A 22,053-nucleotide genomic window follows, 5' to 3' on the forward strand; every position below is an offset into this window, starting at 1 on the left:
GCATTTCAATGCACCTTATCAGCCCTCTTTGGAGGCTGCAGTACCTGCACCATCAGCATGGCTGAGGTCTTTGGGGACTTACTTAGTTGCTTAATGTAAGCCAATTGATTTCAGTGAGCACTTGGCACCTGTGTACACTTTAAGATCTGGATTTTAAGGATCCCAAGTAGAGAACATAAATCAGCATCAAGTGTTCGCTGGTTTTGTGACTCAGCTGGAGAGGGAACTCAATAACCTCTTGCCAATTTGCTCAACTAACATTTCTTAAAATCTCTTTTTCTAATGGGGCAGAAAGAAAGAAAATCAAGAAGGCAGCAAAGGTAATAATCGCTGAATTTGCTTCTGGATTTTTTCCATCTTCAAAATGGGAAATTGTTACTGTCAAAGTTGATTCTGATTTCTTCTCAGAAACTGCCCACTGCCTCTTTCATGGACAGTGAGGAAATACAATGCAAATGTGAGCAGTTAAAATACCTCTACCTGAAGGCAACAAAATCAGATTGGTGTAGTAACTTGGTGACGTTTCTCTTCTTTTCCCCCCACCCTTCCTTAAACACCACTGCTATTTTACAGCAATAGGAATCCTTTTGGAGTCTGTAGCTGACTCGGAGCTACAGACCTTTACTACTGCCAGAAGAAGAAAAGGGGAGAGAGAGAGGTAATTTCTAAAGTGAAATTAAACTAACCATAAAATAAAATATTTCCAAAGACACTTAATTTCATGTCAGTTCAGAGAAGCCTTTTGGATTTAAGCCACCTAAAAATAAAATACTGAAGTACACACTTCAGGACTGTGTTTCTTTTAATACTCTGTGTTGCAGTTCAGAAACCGTAAGGAAATGTAATTGGATCTTGTTATGCCTAAATTAAAAATCAGAATCTGCTTTGGAAATTATTGTAATAAAAGAAGAAACAATAGACTTTGCATAATTATTAATCTCTTGTAATAATCCTCAGCTGTATAGGTTATTTTCCAGAAACACAAGCAGTATCTTGCAGAAAAGATGAAATTTATTGGCTTGTTTTTCTTCTGTATGCTGATGAACATGCTAACAGGTAAGTTTACTGCTGAATTTATTCTTGCTTACTTTTTCAAGCAGCCAGAAATATTCTGTTACTAATACAGTATCTTCTATTTAGTATCAGTTACCACTTGCATATTAGTCACAGCTGGTCTGGCTGCTAGTTAAGAGTATTTGGTTTGTAGCACCAAGTGACTGCAAACAAGGAATTCCTTATTCAGTTGTTCAAGAAACAAAAAACACTTGGCTATACGGAGGGTCCTACGTTTGCATTAAAGAACTCATCTGCTTCTGGCTACACAGCAAACCTTTTATTAACAGTAAGTCCTTCTGTGCAGGAGCTGATACTGATGAGTTTCCTCTTTATTTACAGATGCCCGATCAATCCAGGATGGAGATGGTAATTCTTAATGTGTTTTTCTTTTCTTTGTACCACTAACGATTAGGAGAGTCATTTGTAACTCCCAGACCTGATCCTCAGCAGTGATTTTGGCAGGAACGCTTACTAACCTCCGTGGGCTGTGGAAGTACTTTCACTTAGTTCTGGTGGAGAAAGAAGAATGAATTTTTAGAAAATTATTTAAAATTTATTAAAAGGTGGCATATTAATGTCTAATAATAGAGCTAGTATACTTGCAGTCTTAAGATGAAAAGGGGTTATGGTCAAGTCGCTAATTCTGTTGTATAAAGTCATAACTGGAAAGCACCAGACTTATAGTAGAGATCTGAGAATTTTGCCCATCCTGAACATACATACAATGTGTGCCTGGTTATTGGCAAGAAGTACTGACTTCCACAACAAAAAGCTTAAAATTTACAAATTGCCATGAATCCAATTAAAGAAATGTTGGAGTAAATCTCTTAGCACAGCTACCCTGTGGTTCATTTCAGTTTGTGTGATTAGTCCATTGGATTAGTGTTTGCCTTTGATTAAAAAAAGCCCTCAACATCCTAATGATGTTTACATTGGCTTATTGATGATTACATCAGTTAACCTCTCCTCAGTGTTTTCAGACAGAATTATTTCTGAAAATGAAGTTGCATAGAAACATCTGCAATAACAAGGTACTGCTATTGCTGATGTACATCTCGGTTAGTGAAAACAGCAGGACAGCCAGCAGCATCCCAAGTGCAGACACACAAATATGCAGGGAGAGTATTGTAGCAGATATGGAAAGTAGAAATACATATACAGAATAAGGGCTAATATGATTACTTATAATTCAAAACTTTACTCCCTATGTTCTATTATATTTCCTTACGGCTCTAAAACCTTTTGAATTTATTATCTGTGTTTTCACAAGTTTTAAGTGTGCTATTATATTTGTGCACAGCAAATATTTCTGCAGCAACCTCTTAGATAGTCAGGAGAGCGTGTGTCAATCTAAAAATAAAATCTTGTTCAGGCAGTATCCTGTTGCTCTCATTACCAACAATTATGGTTTTCTTTCACGCTGGGCCAAACAGCCGACTGCAAAGTGAATCTAAGGTCAGCTGGTATAAACAGGGAATTCTCTGCAGACAGCATTTGGCTGGTTCATTTGATTTGTTATATGCCATCTGTGCCTGCACGCTGCAAACTTTACTCCGTAAAATTAAGGTCTGACAATAGGATTGTTGAAGGTTCTTAATTCCCACTAAAGACCCCGGTCACAAGCTGAGCCTGGTGAGTGGAATGGTTCCCATTTATTTAAATGGGCTTTAAATCAAATCAAAATACTGGGTTTAGCTTTGCTGCACATAAAGACATTTGTAACTATGTGGTCTCAGCTAGTGCTTGTATGTGCTTCTCTGTTTGCCCAGATTTGGGCCCAAGGATGGTCAGCTCCTGCATTTTCAGAATTGATTTTGTTTTCCTGCTGAATTTGAAATCTTGTTTCAATGAGTATTTCACATTTTCTCAGATAATTCCTAGAACAGGCACAAATGCCGTAGCTGTCTTCCAAGTGGCAATGCCTTTCCTCTCCATCTCCTTAGCCTGTTTCCTATGGCCTGCTGAGAAGAGGCACAACTTGTTGGTTCTAGGCAATGCTTGGGCAGCATGGACCCAGCCCCTGGGGATCTGGGGTGGATCCTGCACCCCCGGCTTCTGCGGTACTCAGCTGAGCTGCCTCTGTGCTGAGATGGCAGGGGAGAAACTGCATGGCCCCTTCCCTGGCTCTGCCGCCAGCAGTGGGGGGCTGCAGGGGCACAGCATAGGTGATGGCACCTCATTCCTTGTGGTTTTGTATTGGGCAGAGGAAATGGTGTGGAATGAGGAAAAAAACGCCTTTCGATTGCAGTTGTTCCTGCAATCTAAATAGCCAGCAGCTTTCCAGAAACTAAAGCAGCCTGACAAATTCTTGAATTGCTGCAAATGCTGATGATGTCCTTCATTCCCGTGCTCCATCTTGTCGCACTCTTGTCATTCCTGGTGCAACCGGAGCAGAGAACATCGGCTTCATCTCCTGCCGCAGGAGCTCCAGGGCAACCTACAGCCCCAAACCACGCTGGCTCCCAGGCCCACACTTTGAGCAAAAATGCTTCATATTATAGTATTCTGCAACACTTTTTTTTTTTTTTTTTTTTTTTTTTTTAGATCTCCACCAGGAATTGGTAGCTTTGCCGTACTGGCCCTTCTCATCCAATGATTTCTGGTCCTATGTGGAATATTTCCGGACCCTGGGAGCCTACAACAGGATTGATGAAATGGCCAGAGCCTTCTTTGCCCAGTTCCCCTTTGGTAGCCACCTTGGCTACCACGTACCTGACCATGAGCGCTAAATGCTTCCCTCATTTTTCTGGAGCTGGGGCCAAGCTGTTTAGGTGAATCCATGGCTGCCAGCCAGCGGCCCTCAGCAGCCCCTCAGCCCTATTAATACTCCTAGCAGTCACACGTAGCACACTTCATGCTTTTTAAGGCTTTAAATGCTACTTAAATTAGCCTTTTTGGCAGTTTATGCTTTTGCACAAAATCAATAAACTCCTTGATTCTGTTGCATGGTTTCAGGAGGTGGTTTTTTTTACATGTAAAAAGCCAGAAAAACGCTCTCTGGGTGTAGGGTAGCTAAATGCCAGTCTACCCAGTCTGGTGGCTGGAAGGACCACCAGTATAATTCACAGCCGCATCCTTTGCAGGGTAAATGGTGCCCTCTTAGCAGTCCCTGGGCTACCTCAGCGCCATTTTCCTCACGGCCCCCGCCGTTGTCATGGCGCCATTTTGCTCACCCCGCCCTCCTCGCCATGACAACGGCGGGGCCCGCGCTCAGGGCAACCAGCGAGAGGGGACTCCTCCAGGCGCGCAGAGCGGCACCTCGCTGGCCGGCCTCATAGCGGAAGTAGGTGCTGCGCGCCCGGAAGTGGTGCCGCTGAGGAGGCGAGCGGAAGTGTCGCCATGAAGCCGGCGGTGGATGAGATGTTCCCCGAGGGAGCTGGCCCTTACGTGGATCTTGATGAGGTGAGGGGGTGTTGGGGGAGCTGCCTGCGAGGATGGGGGTAGCTGGGGCTCCTAGGCGGGGCAGGGCCGTGCTGCCCGGCCGCGGCCCGGAGGCGCTCAGCGCCTGCTTTCCTAGGCAGGGGGAAGCACGGGGCTGCTGATGGACCTGGCCGCCAACGAGAAAGCGGTGCACGCCGACTTCTTTAACGGTAAGGGCCGCCGCGCTCCGGGGGTGGGCGGGATGAGGGGGCCACCGCGGCGCCTGCCCGCCCGGCGGGGATGGTAACGCCTTGGGCCTGGCAGGTAACAGCGTCAGAAACTGAAGATTATCGAAACAAACCTCGCTTGGTTTCTCTATGACCTCATGTCTTTGGTGCCTGATAGTCGTTGAAGTTCTCACTAACTGTTCTTCTAGTGAGGGGTATCATAAAGAGCACTTCAGTGTTAAATGATGCATGTGGGAGTGATATAATTAATGTTTCTCCTCTCATGGAGGTTTTAGGCGATTTAGCCTGTTAGTCACTAGAAAGAAAAATGCCTTAATCTGTTTGCATAACAAATAGCTTATATTAAACAGAGTGAATATGTGACAAAATGTGGGCAGAACTTTACAAAATTGTCTCTGGGTGTTACTACTTTATAGATAAGTTCTTAATCTCTTAAGGCAGGCGTGCATATGTATCCAAAGGAAAACAAATAATTGGGGTTTGTAAATAAAACTTTGGGGCATGTACACTTTTTGCATTTGAAAGTCAACTGTCCGCACATAAGCATATAGAGCTGCTTTTAGAGAGGCGAAGAGCTATGTATCTGAGCACGCAGGGATAAAATATACACCACCTGACATTTGGTTACTAGAGTGTGTGGGGGGTTATGCTTCTTAAGAAGTGTATTTAGACCTTTCAGTAGTGAATTTCAGATATGTTAATAAGTCAGGTTGCTGCGGTGCTGTTGATGATCCAAATCGACAGTGGAACAAAGTAGATGTCTCATGTTGCTCAAGACCTAGAATACAGGAGAATAAAGAAGTTCAGGTTTGATATGCTCTCACCAGTTGTGAGGCACCTAGCTCTGTGTTGGAGCCAGCATATTCACGAGTAGGAGTAGGTATTTCCAAAAAGTTCTGCCATCAAATTGTGGTATTACACTCCTTTGGTAGTTTAGGACTCTTCTAAATGAGGATTATTCCTCAGTTTATTTTATAGCATGTGTACATTGCATTCTGTAGAATTAAGACGTGGTTTCATTTATGTTGTTAAGTTATGGTCAATATATGAAGAAGATATAAAGCCAAGTAGTTAAGAGTACTTCCCAAAGATGACTAGAACATCTGTGATTAGCTGGCCACGTTTCACTAGTCTGAGATGAGTTCTGAGAGAGTAATGTTATTAACATGTTCACAGCAATGAAATGTTTTTTAAGGAAGCGATTTTTAACAGTAAATCACTAATGTGAATGTCAATCTGCAAAATTTATAAGCATGTGCCTGGATACTGTATCCTGAAGCCAGAATTCTGCAGAAGTGTCTACATCTGAGACTTGCTGCATGCATAAAGTTAGTACTTGTTTAGTTCTGGAGTCTGGGAATCGTGGCTGATGCACTCTGAATGCGATGGCTACTTAATGTGTTTATAAAAGCCTCTCCTTTGAAGCTTCACTTTGCTTTCATAATTTAATTGCAAAGCTTGTGTTGTAGAAGAGGTTTAATTTGTGTGTGCTGGAGAACATAGATGTGGGTCTGCCTGCCTTCTCTGTCTCTTCCCACCCTGATGTTGCATTTCTGGTAACTGATGGTGCAGTAACTTTCTTTCACTTAATTCACTGTTATTTCTGTCTTTAATCCAAATAATGAAGAACTGCACTTGAGTATGTGCATATGTAACAATTGCAACTTTTAAGGTTAATTTTACCTTATCTTATTTTTCTGACTAGATTTTGAAGATCTCTTTGATGATGATGACATCCAGTGAACTTAGTTGTCCAGCTATGCAGTGCTGAGATGTGGATTTTTCTCTAGGATCGCCTGTGGTGCCCATTATTTATTAAAATAATGAAAACAGGAAAATCACGGGGGGTGGGGGGTGGGGGAGTGGAAACTGAATAAGCTGCTTGGGGAATATGAAAACCAGATGGTTAAATATAACTAAGGAGGGAATTGTGAACTGTTATTTCTAGGAAGCTGTGTGTAGATTTTTCTTAAAATTTTACTTGCTGATGTGCTTATCCAATAAAATAAATTTAAAAAAAAAGTCTGTCTGAGATATACTTTGAAAGTAGATATTGCTGTGTTCTGAGCTCCCTTAGAGAACGGTTTATTTTATTTTTTTTTAATTAAATCATTCACTGTTACTTTTGGATATTATATAAAGATACAGTGGGGGATTTTGGTGCCAGAACGCAGCAGGGCATACTGCTGCCTAGAAAAGTTTTGTTCATCCCACAGGATAGGGTTATTGTTAGTTGCTGGTTCTGAGTAGTCTGACTCAGGTGAGTAGTTCTAGTTTTGTATTGTCATCTTGCTTGATCAAAACATGGAACCTATCTTCATGAAACCGGGTAGAGGGCAAATAACGCTCACAAGTCCAGCACAGCCTAAAACTTAAGGGTTTTCATCCTGGTAGGTTATAGTGACCCATTCAAGATAGGTATACCTAACACTTTTTTTTGTAAAGCTTTCCAGAAACTCTGTTTCATGTTAAAAAGCAGCATAAATAGTACTGCTGGCACTTGGAGTATGCTGTGCCTGTCTGTAGGGAGGGAGCTTACGCTATGTGGCGTGTAAAAAATATTTGAGTTAGTGAAATTCCTTACAAAGAAAGCTGCTGAATTTCATGAACTGCCTTGGTGTGCAGCTTGCAGCTGGTGTCACTGAAGCTACTTTGTGTACTTACTAGTTCTTGCTAACTAAACTTGCACTTAAATCCAATAACTGGTGTGGATTTCTTCTCTCGGGGATGAAGTGAAATGAAAGGAATGTTCTTCAGAGTTGGAATGGGGTGATACCAAAGGTTGTAGCTGTCTGGAGCGTGAAGCTTTCTCCTTTGCAATAAGACTAGGTGAGGAGTTTGTATGTAGTTTCATCTTTCGAAAGGGGGCTGTCAATGTGTAAGAACTTTCATCAGGAACTGTAATCCGTTTGAATCCTCTGTGCGATAGTATTAATATGGAAAGGCTTATACGGAGAACAAAATGTCCTTCAGCTTCACATTGTTTCTGTGTTATCATTTGTCAAGCTTCTCAGTCTAATTAGTCTGCAGGCAATCAACCGGTTGTCAGGAAATAATCACAAGATGTCAAAATCTCTAATAAAAATTGATTTAAAGGGCAATTGTCTGCTTTGGCCGTTTCATCTATTGAGCTTTGATTCCTGTACCTTTTGTGGAGATTGACACTGCTCATAATAGGTGTTTCTGAGTGAAAGAATGAGCCTGTTCTAGCAGCATTTTGCACGCATGTAGACTATATGCTATAGAGTATGAGCTGCTGGGTACTGCTCAGTATTTCAATGTGCCAGTAAAGGCTCTAGTCTGAATAGATTTATGGAGGTACTGAGGCTGGTGTCATGAATTGTCCCACTGACTTCAGTGGGACAGCTGGTAACGTGTAAAGCTGACCTTCTGCCTGAGTCTTGGCAGGATAAGGTCCCAAGTGCTAAACTGCTTTAGGAGTGTGGCCTGTTGTGCAGCACAGATGAAATGGAGTAGCTTCAAAACACTTTGAAATCAGCCTGTTCCCTTTGATACTCTGACAAGGCCGGTTTTCTGCAGGAAACTGCTAGCTGTCACAGTGTATTCTTAGGAATTAAGGATGTGTGGTCTATTTTGAGCTGAAAACAATCAAGCCATTGTGAAGGGGAGAAAGTTACCATGCTAAAGGAAGCTGGCTGTCATCTGGGTGTAACGTTTCTGCAGTGCCTCTTCGAAGCTGGCTACCAAGTTAGCAGGAGAATTCAGTGCTCCGCTGCTTGTGCGAGCAAGAAAAGGCAAGCTCAGACCTAGTGTGGTAGTAGTGGTTGGTGGTTTTGGGGTTTAACTTATTTACCTTCTGGGGCTTTAAAACAAAAGGTTTTCTGTTTAATACTTCAATAATTGAAGTGGAAGGTATTTTTCTCAGTAAAGAGGAAATTGATTTTAGATGAATAAATAAAATTCTTCCTGCTTCCCCAGGGTGTTGGGAAGCTGGCAGGCATTTTCCTGCTCTCAATGTGCAGTTGTTCAGCACATGCTGGGCAGATGACACTGCAGCCCTGTTATCTGCGAGTCCCCCTGTCAGCGATGGGGCCGGACTGTGGGTGCCACACCAGGGCTCTTCTGGAAAAGCACTAGCACAGTGCAAGTCAGTCCTTGGCAGGAGAGGTGGCTTTGAGGGCAAGGATTTGCTTCCATGTTTTTGCTTCCAGATTATTTATTTATTTATTTATTTTTAGTTTGCCTTTTCATTTGCTCCAGTTGGTCTTTGCCAAACAGCAGGGTCAGGATCCTGACCCAAATTATGACCTTTTTCTCAAGCTACCACAGGGAATTAGAGCAGAGGGAGAGAGGAGCAGTGTCTTTTAAAGCTTTTAAAATTGCCAGGTAGGGCCCTTTTGGCAAATGTTTCTTTCTTATTTATTGAAAAGTCAGTTTGCATGTAGTAAATTTCCAGTCAGCTCTAATTTTAGTAGTTTTTACTACTGGTCTGTAGCTGTGACATGGCTATATAAGCCTTATATACTCTTTTATAAGCTCATGTAAATTTATACTCTCTGGAAAGGGAAGACCTTATTTTGTATAATGTGAATAAACAGACATACAGCTGAGATCCTTGTGTATGAGGTGGGTGACTGAGCAAGGGAATACATATCAACAAGGGAATATGTCAAAGCACACCTGGGGCAGACAGGAGCTGCCCCTTCTAGGGAAGTCAAGAGTCTCCCTGGTCCAGCTGAGGATGCTTGGATGCTTGGCAAGGACACTTGTAGAGGGGACTCCTGTCACTGGATAGTGACTGTCCTGTGGGATAGCTTCCTAATCAAAGTGTGCTCCTGCTCCCAGCTCCCAATAAAGCTTGCTGAGCAATGTGCTGCTGTGGTCTTTTGATCTCCTGCTGCTTTGAAGTTGTCCCCCTTCTCTGTGTTTTACCTCGTCTGGGATGGCAGATTCACCTTGGCCTTGAAACACCAACCGAAACACACTACAGAACTAGAACAGCTTCTCTAGAAATCCCTGTCCAGGCAGCAGAGCAGCTGTGCTGTTCAGACTCCTTTGGGCAGAGCACTGTGTTTTCACAGATGCCCAGAGGATCAGAGGGAGGTTTGTTGTTTGGGTGTGTTGGTTCATACTCCCAGTCCTTCCCTGCCTGACTCTAAGGGGTTTGGGGGGGGTTTCAGGTGGAATCTCCTGCTATCCCCTGCTCTGCCTCCCTTCCTGATGCTTCTTCATAATGTTGTCCTGCTTTATGGGAGGGATCTCACAGATTGCCTTGTGAGTGGGAATCCTCTGATACACCACAGGGGAAGAAATAGATGTTGATGTTTAATGATTCCGTTTCATGGAATCAGCTGCACCTGCATGTGAGGAGGTGACATGACTGTCCTCAGCAGTGGTGTCATGCTGGACTGGTCTCCTGGGATCGGTCTAAGGATGAGCTGGGGTGAGTTTGCTGATTTACAATCCCATGGCAGACTGAGTCTTTCCACCATATACATCTAGTACAAGCGTCATAAAAACACGTGGCAGCCTTGCTCCCAGGCTGGGTATGCTCACGATTGGTTTCCTCCAGAGCATTTCAAAGGGTATGCTTTAAATCTGATGGCATTTCCTGCATGGAAGTACAATGGCTGATGAGCTAAATGTGGGACTTTATCCTAATTCCTCTGCCTTCTTCTATGCCAGAAAAAGCCTCTAGTGAGTTTATACTTTACAAATAAATAGAAGTCTTGCAAGCAATTTATCTCTTTCTTGTAGCGCTTCATGGTTTAGTGCAGCTGCTATTTGTATTGCAATTAATTACTGGCACAAACGATTACGTGGGGTTGAGGCACAATTAGGATTAGCCTGTAATTGTGTTTAAAAGGGCCATGGATGCTTTCACAGATGGTTTTGCTGCTGGCTGGTCTTTCCAGCTGTAGCCATGTTATTTCTCCCTAATTGTTAGTGCAGTGACTTAAATCTTTCATTGGGGAGTGTTCTTGCTCTCTGCCTTCAAGAGAGCATGGTGCCTTCCTGCTGTTGTTCTCTGAGCAGCAATACAGGGAGGGAAGAGTCAAAACACTGCTGTCAAGATCAAAGGAGCCGAGTGCTCCCTTTATAATCTGCCCTAATTAAAAATCGGCAAATGAGACCTCATTCTTGGTGCCTTCAACATACTGGTTGCTAATAGGAGGTGCTGGTGATGTTTATGCCCAGAGGCCTCCCGTTTGTGTTCCTGCAGCAGTACATTAGTTTCTCAAGGGAAAACCATCCATTTAAACTTGCCACAGCTAGACAGCCAGTAAACAGCCAGCCCTAACTTTGTACTAGGCATCTGTCATCAGGACTGATTAAAAAAAAACATAATGAACTAAAACATTTAAGATTTTTAGGCAGCAGGTGATTCTGTGCCCTTTCAACATGTCAGTGTCATTCTTGGCTCTTTTGTTACTAGATAATTGTGTGTTCAAAGCATTGTGCAGTCCCAGGCCTTGGATATGTGGCTATTTTGGCCAGGTTTTCCTATCCCACAGGTTTATGAAGCTTGGAGGGAGAGTAAAGCCACAGCAACTCAGTAATGGAAAAAGGCTGGATTCATTAGGAACTCCCCTGAGCTCATCCCCCAGCACCTCATTACCCTCCCAAAGCCTATTTGCAGCTCTGTCCCAAAAGCTGCTTACGGCCAGTGTGGTCACCTGTGGCTCCCTGCCCTTAGGCTACTGCGGTCAGCCTGGCTGTGTGCTCCTGGCATGGCAGAGCCAGGCTGGTGACACCGCTACCACATGCAGGGAGGTGGGTGGCTCCTGGACTCTGAGGGACGCTGGGGCTTGCAGCCTGGTGGGGTAACTGCTGGTGGTGCTCAACTGCTGCTTCTGAAGCTTGTCAACATGTTTTTGGCTTGTTGAGATGCCTGGGCAGCCTCAGGGGGCAGTAACGGAGGTGCTAGGGGCAGCTTCAGGGCTCGCCCGGGCTGCAGTGGGGCAGAGGGGTGGCTGCTGAGAGGGGGTGCCTCTGCCTGCCCTGCCCCTGGGCTTGCTTTGCTGCTGGGGGAGCATTTATAGCCTAGGATTCAAACCCAGAGGTTTAACCTTTAAAGCGTGTTTGAAAATGTCCTGTACAGACAGAAGTCCGACCATGGCTCTGGAAGAGGAGCTGGGAGGAGGCTTATGCCGGAGCTGCTTTGCTGCCCTCGTGCCCTGTCGCAGCCCTGCCCTGGGTTACTGCATACTGCATTTACAGGGTGATAAAGAGGCTATATGTTTAACGATAAGATAAAAGACCTTATGTACTAATATAGACCATTCTTGTGGACCTTTGTGATCTCGTGGTCTGTGATAATGTGTATGTGTGTACATATAAGACACATTCTGCTCATATATGAATATAGCAGTGACTGCAATATTGGGTAGCACAGCCCTGAGCACTCCCATCCTGATAGCTGGGGCGAGGGAAGACCCAGGACCAAAACCAGAGCCAGGCTTTGAAACAAGGACTTCCAGGCTGGGTCTCTGCTGCTTGTTTTGGTCCTTTGTGTAGCCCTCTGCCATCCCACCACCATGGTGGTGAAGAGGCCAGCCAGGAGTCGATGGTGACCCTGAGCCTTTCCTAGGTGGTTGGTCATCTGCCATGAGGTCCGATGGCACCTGTGAGCATACCGAGTGGAGTGTGGGATGATGTTGAGGGCAAGCAAGCATGTGGGCCACAAGGGCCAGCAGTCCCCCAGTTTCTAACACACACCTTGTTTCTTGCACTGCATCCCTGGCAACTTGAGATGGGAGATGCTGTTGGTCCAGGTGGAAGTGACATTGATACAGCTCATGCTGGTGATGGGGCAGTTGTTGGGGGGTGCTAAGAAATCCTGAGTTCTGCCCTGACCTAAAGCAGATGGCATCAGATCTGCGTGGCAGTGTGAAAAGCCATGTCTCAGCCTCTGAGTCCTGGTGCACAGGACAAAACTCTAAGTATATGTGCTCCTGCTGCATGGCAGCAAGGAAAGGAATAATTTGTTTTGCCTACCTCTTGGGAACTAGTCTTTAAATTAGTATTTCCTCCTAGTGTTCATCCCAAATGCCTCTTAGCACTTTGGTTGTTTCAATTCGCCCTGCCTTCAGAAAATCCATCTGAAAATATTTGGAAAATAACACTGCAAAAGCTCTGACTTGCTCCTTTCAATTTAAGCTTCTTATGCCATTTGATCCAGCAACTGCTTCATTTTTAAATCTCCTTTTGTTCATGGATTATTTTTTTGGCTGCCTTTTTTTTTTTTTCCTTGTTCTCTTCACATTAATTCACACAATAGGAGCAGGGTTTTTCCCAGCTCTCTGATTTCAGCATGATCAGACTGAGCATCAATTTAGCCCTTGCTAAATCTAATATGCTTGAAGACTCGCGGGCCAGCGGTGGCCCTCTCTCTGGCTGGCCAGGCAGGGTGGATTCAGGCACAGTGGTTTTGGGGAAACAGTCTGGAAACCAGAGCTCATCTTAATGTGAAAAGGAGGCAATACCATGTGAGGTGGTGAGATGCTGAAGCCTTGATGAAACAGAGGGTGGGGAGTTTCTTGGGAAAGCAAAAGGGGTGTATGTATGTGCTCGCCAGCTCAGGATGCCCCCACCGTTCTGGAAAAAAAAAAAAAAAAAGAAATTTCCTGGGCTGCCTGGAGAGGCTAGGAGAATATCCCTTTCTTTAATTCCTACCCAACGATGCACACAAAAATGTGGGAGCATTCTCATTGAGAGAGTTTTTTATTGTTATTATTTGTAATGTGGTAATTCACTGGAGCATAGAAAATGCCGCTGTTGGAAGTAATTTCAGTTGAAGCTCTTAGTGCTGTTTTGTGCTTGTAATAATGCATTAGCTCTGATCTGTGTTAGCTTGTTCTGAAGCTTAATGGGAGTCTTCTTTGAATGTATCTGAGAGACCATCAGACCCTCTTAGCTAAAAGTCAAGCAAGCTCCTTGGAGAGCAGTTTGATGGGATTGCTACTAATTCCACCCTTAATGCTCTTCTCCCATTAAGGCAGCCCTGCTGAGAGCTGGGGCAGGTCCCAGGGGTGTTTGTCCCAGGAGCCCATTCCACATGGGAGGTTGCACCACCATCTGAAGCTCTGCCCAGCTGGTGTGCAAATCATTGCTTATGGCACTTATGGTGTGGAAAAGTAGAAACACAGTTGCTGAATCTCAACTTCTGACTGCACTTGGGAGCTGTTCAGAGGGGAGATGGGACAGGATCCTGCCAGCTTGCAGATGGGAACTGTAAGATGCTGTTAGTGTGCCCCATGCTGGTGGCCTCTGGGCTAAACAAGTACTTGTGCCATTACTTCCAGCACCGGGTGAGTGATTTGGGAAGGTACACCTCCACCCCGATGTCCCCTCTGGCCACCAGCTTTGAGGGACCTTCTGCTCCCCTTCTGCAGGGGAGCTGCTGACATTTCTGAGCATCACAACTGTGCAGCCAATATATCTGTCATCACCTTGGAACCCCTAAATCCCCGTGGTCAAGAGGCTGCTTTTGTTGTGTGGCCTCACTGGCATTCATAAGACTTTTCAGATAAATCAAAGGAGAAGATCCCTGCCCTGAACAAACATGCTCTCTGCATTAGAGATAATGATGGGGATAAACATAAAAGGAAAATCAATGGATTAAAATCAATGAAAGTTAATAATCTGAATATATTCAAAGATCTGGGCTAAAGAAGGGAGACAAGAAACCATGGGTGGAAGTCAAAGGCCCTAGTAAGACAAGGAGTTAAGATGGAAAATATGGAGCCATCTGTTTCAGCTGAGAAGAGCAGAGATGGCTTTTGTGAGTAGCCTTTTTTTTCTCCTACTCAAATTTTAAAATGCTGTCTAAAATGCGTACCATTGGTTTAAATGAATTTAGTTGGTTAAAAAAAAAGAAATTTAGAATGTGGTATTTAAATGTAACCGTTTTTTTCTCTTATCACTTGTAAACTCAGAAAAAGGTTAGGCCACCTTGAGAGCTACTCTTTCGTGATATGGCAGGAGCGGTGTTTGACTTTGGGCCCAGGTTTCCACACGGAGAGCAAGAGCAGAGGTAGGAGTGAACTCTTGGTCCGGTGGAAGTCACTCATGTGTAACCTCACTGATTTCACAGGAGATAGGGTCCACCCTTGGCAATCATTGCTCCCACAAAAGGGCATTTTCTGGTAAATACAGTATAGCTATAGCGCCAGTGCCCCAAGACGCCGTCTGGGGTTAAGCCACCTCATCCTTTCCCATGCAGCACCCCCTGTTTTAATGGACATCCTGGTCTGGGTACAGGAGGAAGCCCATGAAAGTAGAATCATTGATGTTGTCGGCGTAGACACCATTGTTATCCCCCTCCCCGTACACCTGAAGCCAGACCTCGTCCCCAGTGTTGAGGTGCAGCAAGACAGAGCCACTAGCTTGGTCAACGTTGTTTTTCTGGAACTGGTCATAGGTGAAGATCACTGCCTTGTCCTTCTTGTAGAGGCTGACCTTGACGTCCGTCAGGTAGACTGTCAGGTGGTAGGCGAAGTAGTACGTGCCGGGGATGTTGCAGAGGAACTTGCCGGTGCTGGTGTCGTAGTGGCTCTGCTCATTGTAGAAGATCTTGCTGAAGCGGATGGGGACATTGGGGTGGGGGGCTCGCTCTGTCAGCCCCACGCTGAAAGCAGAGCGGTGGACGAAGGCAGCTTCACCCTTCTCCCCTTTCTGCCCAGGGTATCCAGGAAATCCTCTTGGCCCTTCCAGCCCTGGGATTCCTATTGCACCTGGGTCACCTTTAGGACCTTGCATACCTGGGGGACAGAGCGGGGACAGGGAGGGGTGTTTGCACTGTGCCAGCAGCTGCTGCCCACCAGCCTGAAACGCAGAGGGAGCAGTGGCATGAGGGTCTGCTCAGCAGCACAGAGCTGAGGAAAGACTGGGTGAACTCAACACCCCCCATGAGCTGTGTCAGCGAGTGGAAAGCCCACCCGCTCCCCCAGCTGTGTGCAGAGCTGCCAAAAGCAGCATGTCTGCAAAAACATCATTAATTGGAAAAACCACCACCAGACCAAACTCTTTGACTTGGGTTGTGGAATCTCCAACCCTGGAGATATTCAAAAGCCATCTGGCCAAAGATCAAGCATGAACCCACCAGACAGGAGCCCTGCCAGGGCTGGGCCTGGCAGCTGGGGCTGCCCATGGGCTCCAGCACTGATGTACCCCCTGTTCCTCACCAACCTTCCTCTCCTTTCTCTCCCTTTAGTCCGTCTCTTCCGTCTTTCCCATCCCGGCCGGGGAGCCCGTTGTGGCCGGGGTAGCCGGGTGCTCCTCCCATCCAGTTGGCACATGGTGTTTTGGGGTCGGGCTGGAGCTCGTCAGCAGCCCCCTCTGTGCAATGGAGGGCCACCAGCAGCAGCGAGCAGAGAAGGAAGCCTGCTGGGCCCCTCATCCTGGGATCCTGATATGGACAATTGCTTTGTTATCTTTAAAGGTTAACGGAGGGGAGAAGTGAACAACCCCCCCACCCCTGAATAACAGAGAGGCACAGGAGACTAAGTTTGAATCAGCGTATCTGAAGGGCAGCAATTCTGCTTGCCCCAAGGGCCCCTCAGCATCCAGCGTGGTGCTGGTGTGAGCTCCACGAGCCGAGCCGGGAAGGGGCCCTGGGAGCAGTGCTCAGCCCGGGAGCACAGCCCATGTGGAGGAGCAGGCACCAGAGCTGCTCCCCCGGCACTCGCCAGCTCTTTGCGTGGGCACAGCTGCAGCTCAGGACCGAGCCCGGCAGGTGCCAGGGTATCTGTGCTGATTCCTTCACAAAAGCGTTGCCCCGTTAACCACGATGAGCTCTAACTCCCGCCTGGCCCATTGCAAGTCCAGGTCTGGCAGAGCCTGGCTCAGAACCTCCAGCACCCTGGAGCTGAGCAGGTGGTTTGTCATAGCACGTCCACCCCGCTAACCTGGGTCTGTGTAACGTGAGCAGAAACCGCAGCCAGGCTTTCTGTCTCCTTTCAGCGACTGTATGAAATGATAAAACTGTTTTTTCTCACCCGAGTTATGCCTTTGGATTATGGGAAGACAAGTTGTGCAGCATTTAGCACTGCAGGGTCCTATTTTTCTTTAATCTAGTTGCCTTGTTTGTCAGCGCAATTAGTGCGGCTCCCCAGCACCAGGATGGTGGTGGTGCCCTATGGACAACCTGGGGCTTTGTTCTGATGCTCCCAGAAAACTGTGGGACCTTGGCAGGCTTTGGGTCAGGCTTTTAAGAAACAGTTATTTTAGAATGACTATTGCATGATACTGCTCCCCAGGCGGAGATTGTACCCTGGAACAATAAAGGTATCCTGTTATGAGGATTGTAAGTGGCATAATAGGCGATAAAAAGTGAGTAACGGCATGGCCATTAGAATCCCTTAGCTCAGTAATTTCCAAGAAAAATAGTATTTCAGCGCAAATCCTCTGCAGGGTTGATTTTCCTAGGCAAGCTATTTAAATGTCATATTTTAAATAATGTCTTATTAGCTCTCGTGTAATTGCTTCAAAGGAAGCCAAATAAATGTGCTAGTTTTGGCTGGGGTAGAGTTAATTTTCTTCCCAGTAGCTGCTGTGGGGCTGTGTTTTGGATTTGTGCTGGGAACAGCGTTGATAACACGGGGATGTTTTCCTCACTGCTGAGCAGCGCTCACACAGAGCCAAGGGCTCTTCTGCTCCTCACCCCACCCCACCGGCGGGGACATGAGGAGGCACAAGGAGCTGGGAGGGGACACAGCCGGGACAGCTGGCCCCACTGACCACGGGGATATTCCATACTGTGTGATGTCTGCTCAGCAATAAAACTAGGGGGAATGTTGGCCAGGGGGCCGCTGCCTGAGGCTTGGCTGAGCATCGGTCAGTTGGTGGTCAGCAGTTGTTTTCATATGCATCAGTTGTGGGTTTATTTCTGTCTTCGTTATTTTCCTTTTCAGTACAAATTGTTATTTTGTTTCAATTATTAAACTGTTCTTATCTCAACCCGCAAGTTTTCTCACTTTTACCCTTGCAATTCTCTTCCCCCATCCTGCTGTGGGGGGTCCGAGTGAGGCTGTGTGGGGCTTAGTTGCCAGCTGGGCTTAAACCACAACAGTAACAAAGAAGTGACCATGATTCCAGGTTTTGCAGGATATTGGGGGGGCTTTGAAGAAAACTTCAGAGCTCTGCTTAATAACTTTGGTGGGCAGTACCTAACCCATATAATCAGGGAACTTCTAACCGTGCTGGCCTTGCCGGTCTCCAGCAAGCCAGCAGCCACCGGCAGCCTGCGATGGGGCCGGGGCCCTGGCTCACAGGCAGTTTTGGGGGCTGAGGGTGCCAGGGGGTTCAGCAATCGCAGCCTGAAGCTTAGGCAGTGTACCTGCATCTCTGTGCTTTGGGAAGCAAAATGCCCCTTTGCAACAAGGATGTAGCAGCTGTCCATGAACCAGGGTGGACAAGTGAAATAGATCTCTATGAATCCTGAAAGTCTCTTTGTTAGGCGAGCGAGGGTGTGTGTATTTTGGCACACTGTGACATGGCCACTTTGCTGTGCCCCAGCCGACAGCATTAAGCAGAGGGACCCCTATCCCCCCCGCCTGGGTCCCCTCCAGCTCGGCTACATGCATTCACCCCTCCAGAATCAGCACAGCCTGTTTGGGGACATCTAACTGCATTAAAACATGCTGGCATTCAATAACAATCTGCTTCAGAATTGTTTCTTGAGCTGTGTTTTGGTGATTGTGTTGGGGTTAGTTCCGCTTTCTCATATGCTGCCTAGAACTTAAATATCATTCAAAGTTTAGCGATGTGTGCCCCACAGCCAGGTCTTCTGGTAGTGTGAAATAAACCCCTACTTTAAGGTCAAAAGTGGCACAAATCTGCGGCATCCCGAAGCAGGGCTGCTGGGAGCTTTCCCGGCGACTGCCTGCTCCGAAGTGCTTGAAGCGATGCCCGTCCCACAGCATCCCTACACGGCTCTTCGCTGCAGATACATCACACCATCTAGTTTTCTGCTGTCTCGTAAGAAAAGTGTTGTGATATGCAAATAAAAACCTACTTCTGTTGCGACAGTTTGACTCAGACACAGGTGGTTTACTTGTCTGAGAAACTAATCCTCTGGCGTACATGTTTCGTACAAAGGCAAAGTTCTAAGCTATGTCTGCTAGCTCTGAGTTTAAACTCTGCTTTAGGTATGACGTCCCTTTAATATATCTATTCCATTTCTGACTGTCTTTCCATCTGATGCTCAGCAGTGTAACGTGAAATAATCCGATATATTTGAATGTCAGTTGTACCTTTTGGACAGGTAATAGATGAACTAAGTACTCTTGGTGGCTTTCAGTAATTCCCTTTGCAGCTACTAGATTAAAAGATCATATGCATTATATGAAATTGAGCTACTTATCAGCCAAAATCCGCATATCATCCATAAAAACAATGCTATTCTTCAGTGCTACATAGTGATTCAGGCCACGATTCAGATTTTTTTAACATTCTGAATAAAATTAAAAAATAATTTTCACATAACACTAAAACCCACAGCACCGCACAAAACACAGAGCAAATAATCCAATTGTTTTCCCACTCCAGTATTTCCTTCAAAGGGTATTAACCAGGGGTTTGGCTTATTTTGATCTTTTTATCTTTTTGTAATTTACTTGTAGCATAGTTTTTGCTGACATTCTGGTGGTGACTCGCTCCAGGGGGCTCGCACCTTAAACCTGGGTGGTGCAGGTTTCTGGCAAGGAGCTGGTCCTGCTCTGGGAGATTTGGATCAAATCATCCCATCTTCCCAGGAGTCTTTGAGGAAAGAGGTGAATTGAAAGGTGCCGGTGCAGTACTCCCTGTTTCAGCCATGTGGTTTTTCACTGTTCCTGACTACTTTTGATTTAGGAGTTTTGATCTCTAAATAGTGCTTCCAAAAACGGGAGTATGAATCTAAGGCAGATCGGCTATTCTTGGTTTAAAATGCTCTCTGACTATTCTGTGGATAAGTCTAAGAAAGGAAACTTTGTGCAAACAGAAAAGTCTGTCTGGTTCAGCCCAAAAGAAGAGAAAATCCTGAACTTAGTAAGAGCGGGGGGGAGATGGAAAAAAGTCATGCTTACCAGCTGCTTGGAGTCCTGGTTGGCTTGCTGCAGTCTCTTTAGAAATGAATTCCGGCTACCACATCGCTATCCCTAAGGGCACGGAGAGCTGTCAGCTCAGACGCTGCATTTTCCATTTGCTATTGCGCATGCTGACCTAAAAGTTGGGTTTTCCCATTAATTTTTCCTGGCCATCACTTAAGTTTTGGACCACTTATATAATTCAGTCACACTGGGATAGCTTGCAAAGAGAGCCTTAATGGGGAAAGGATGGGTTTGGGTGCTTGATGGGAGCTGAAGGAGCAAGGGTTTGCTGGAGATGCCCATGGAAATCCTGCTGGCCCAGGGCTGGGCTGGTACAGCACGAGCTGCTGCTCTGTGTATGTTGGGAAACAGCAGCAGCTGATGGAGAAAGTGTGTCTACAGCCTTGCATTAATGCGCTCAAACGGGTTTTGTCCAATGTGTTAGTAAACGAATTATTGTGTGAGAAATTTTGGCTTCTCATGTGGATGGCAAGAGCCATTCCTGCCCAGAGGCTGCTGCCACACCGAAGAAGGGCAAAGCTGCCCGAGGGGAGGGGCAGCACTGGGGGGTGAGTTTTGCCTTAAGGCAGCCAAGCATCTGCCAGCGCTAATCCTAAATCCTTGGAGTAATTTCAGCCCCATGGGTGGCTTTCAGTCTATCACACATTTTGGCTTTAGGTCAAAACAAGTCTTTTTTTCTCCCTGTGTCTCTCTCCATCCAAAACGGAGGTTGAACCTTGGAGAGCAGAGGCTTTGCTCCCCAGCCACTCTGGAGCAGTTCAAGCTTAGCTAGGCAGGACCTTGGCAAACCTGGGCATGCAAAATCAGACCAGGAAAAAATAGTGCGTTGTGTGTTGTTGCAGCTGGGTGTGGGGACCCAGCGTCAGGGGGCTGGTGGCCTTAGGAGTGGGGAAACACATCCAAGCAAATGTCAGCAGGACAGTATCCCAAATTACTGAGTTGTAAAGGCCTGGCTATCTGGAAGGACTAAAAGGATGTATACATGAACACACAAATAATTCCTTATTTGTAGAGCTAGGAGTCAGCAAGGGCGAGTCTCCCTGAGGAGACGGGTGCAGAAGGGAGGAGCAGCAGGACGGCCGCTTGCTGCCTGCCTTATTTTGGTCAAGCCCTTAGTCCAGCATTTGAAGAATTTGGTATTTATTTTTTTTTAATGATGTTTTTTCCATGGAGTGTTGGGACTTAAAACAATCCCTCATGCAACCCCAGTAAAATACGACAGATCTAATTGGATCTGTTTTTTTCTTATAAATGTGATTTTCTAGAGCCATGTGTGTGTTTGTTGCATGTGATGCCAACGTTTCTGTTGAACTGTCATCTCCTGAGCAAGGAATAGAGGAGCAGGATCTCAGAACTGAAGCAACAACTTTTTTTGCAGTGGAGACGGAAGGTGTTTGGCTGCCTCTGCCGGGGGTGTGAGCAAGACAAGGCTGGTTTCCCTGCCAGTTCTCGGCCTGAACCCCAAAATGTATGACTGGGGCATTCCTTAGGCTTCCAGGATTTGAAAGTTGGACCTGACTTAAATAGGCCATGCTGCAATTACCTCATGGCCTTTCAGCATAGTTGTTAGGAAAATACCACAGTGCTAAATCTTTCAGTGGTCCATCAAACAGCCTCCCAAATATTATCCCTGCCTACCAGAAGAGGGGTGGACCTTTATCTCTGAGGGTACAACCAGGTGATACAACCCCCGGTGCACTCGCGTGGGGTTATGTCCTACACATGGTTAGCGGGTTGGTGCTGGCTCCAGCTGCCGCAGCAGAGGGAGATATTGTACAATCCAGTGAGCTACATCTGGCTGTGGGACGGGAAAACAAAACACCCTTTGGTCTGTCTGGTGACAAGCGAAACCTGCCACCAAAGGTGGACGGGACCGGCAGGGCCTGAAGCTGCAGTATGCAGAGGCAGCAGCTCTGCTTGGGGCTGGGGGGTCTTTTTGGCACACAGAAAGCTGCTCTGCCCAAGTCCTGCAATACCTTTGCTGCTGGGTGCCCTGGTCGCCAGAGCTCCGGTGTGGGATGCGCTGCCTGTACCTAACTCGCCTACAAACCTTGTGCTGAGCCTGACCTTCTTTTCTCTCTTGGATCTGATGCAAGCCTGCAAATATGAAAAATACAAACCCAGCTTGATGGATTGTGGTCCGCAGCTTTCACTAAGAGTTAAAAATAAGCAGAAAGTTATATTTAGCCACCTATAAACAGGAATAAAATAGAGCAGGAGGCTGGTTATCAACTGTGCTCCACCAGCAGAGTCACAAACCCCACTGGTGTGATTTGAGGGGTGAAAAGCTGCTTTGGCAGCAGGGAGGTTGGGATGGCTGCCTTAGGGGCCTGGCT

The 22,053-nt window shown here is 46.2% G+C and overlaps 3 protein-coding genes across 4 annotated transcripts; 2 read left to right on the forward strand and 1 right to left on the reverse strand.

The window, feature by feature from the left end:
• Window positions 1–525: 525 nt before the first annotated feature.
• On the forward strand, window positions 526–3,996 carry OTOS (otospiralin). Of its 2 annotated transcripts, none has more exons than XM_040613409.1 (4): window positions 526–658; window positions 958–1,056; window positions 1,396–1,422; window positions 3,601–3,996. In XM_040613409.1, the coding sequence occupies exons 2-4, from the start codon at window positions 1,005–1,007 to the stop codon at window positions 3,783–3,785; spliced, it is 264 nt and encodes an 87-aa protein (XP_040469343.1). In that variant the 5' UTR covers window positions 526–658; window positions 958–1,004; the 3' UTR covers window positions 3,786–3,996. The 2 variants fall into 2 exon arrangements, with proteins under 2 accessions (XP_040469343.1, XP_040469344.1); XM_040613410.1 differs by having other exon boundaries at window positions 529–658; window positions 966–1,056.
• A 331-nt stretch (window positions 3,997–4,327) lies between these two features.
• COPS9 (COP9 signalosome subunit 9) lies at window positions 4,328–6,676 on the forward strand. Its single transcript, XM_040613711.1, has 3 exons — window positions 4,328–4,458; window positions 4,574–4,646; window positions 6,370–6,676. The coding sequence occupies exons 1-3, from the start codon at window positions 4,396–4,398 to the stop codon at window positions 6,405–6,407; spliced, it is 174 nt and encodes a 57-aa protein (XP_040469645.1). The 5' UTR covers window positions 4,328–4,395; the 3' UTR covers window positions 6,408–6,676.
• A 6,644-nt stretch (window positions 6,677–13,320) lies between these two features.
• Window positions 13,321–19,809, reverse strand: ADIPOQ (adiponectin, C1Q and collagen domain containing). The gene is given in 4 exon segments (XM_040613859.1): window positions 13,321–15,388; window positions 15,816–16,035; window positions 19,694–19,737; window positions 19,740–19,809. Coding segments are annotated over 4 exon segments (861 nt in total). The 3' UTR covers window positions 13,321–14,861.
• Between the last annotated feature and the right edge of the window lie 2,244 nt (window positions 19,810–22,053).

Source organism: Falco naumanni, chromosome 13, assembly GCF_017639655.2.
Source record: "Falco naumanni isolate bFalNau1 chromosome 13, bFalNau1.pat, whole genome shotgun sequence".
Classification (NCBI taxonomy): domain Eukaryota; kingdom Metazoa; phylum Chordata; class Aves; order Falconiformes; family Falconidae; genus Falco; species Falco naumanni.

What these genes read in the sequence shown, in the direction of transcription:
- OTOS (XM_040613409.1), top strand. Translation starts at nt 1,005, where the DNA reads ATGAAATTTATTGGCTTGTTTTTCTTCTGTATGCTGATGAACATGCTA. An exon ending in GCTGATGAACATGCTAACAG is followed by an intron (nt 1,057 to 1,395) that starts GTAAGTTTACTG and finishes CTTTATTTACAG; the next exon opens with ATGCCCGATCAATCCAGGAT. An exon ending in ATCAATCCAGGATGGAGATG is followed by an intron (nt 1,423 to 3,600) that starts GTAATTCTTAAT and finishes TTTTTTTTTTAG; the next exon opens with ATCTCCACCAGGAATTGGTA.
- COPS9 (XM_040613711.1), top strand. Translation starts at nt 4,396, where the DNA reads ATGAAGCCGGCGGTGGATGAGATGTTCCCCGAGGGAGCTGGCCCTTAC. An exon ending in CTTACGTGGATCTTGATGAG is followed by an intron (nt 4,459 to 4,573) that starts GTGAGGGGGTGT and finishes CTGCTTTCCTAG; the next exon opens with GCAGGGGGAAGCACGGGGCT. An exon ending in GCACGCCGACTTCTTTAACG is followed by an intron (nt 4,647 to 6,369) that starts GTAAGGGCCGCC and finishes TTTTCTGACTAG; the next exon opens with ATTTTGAAGATCTCTTTGAT.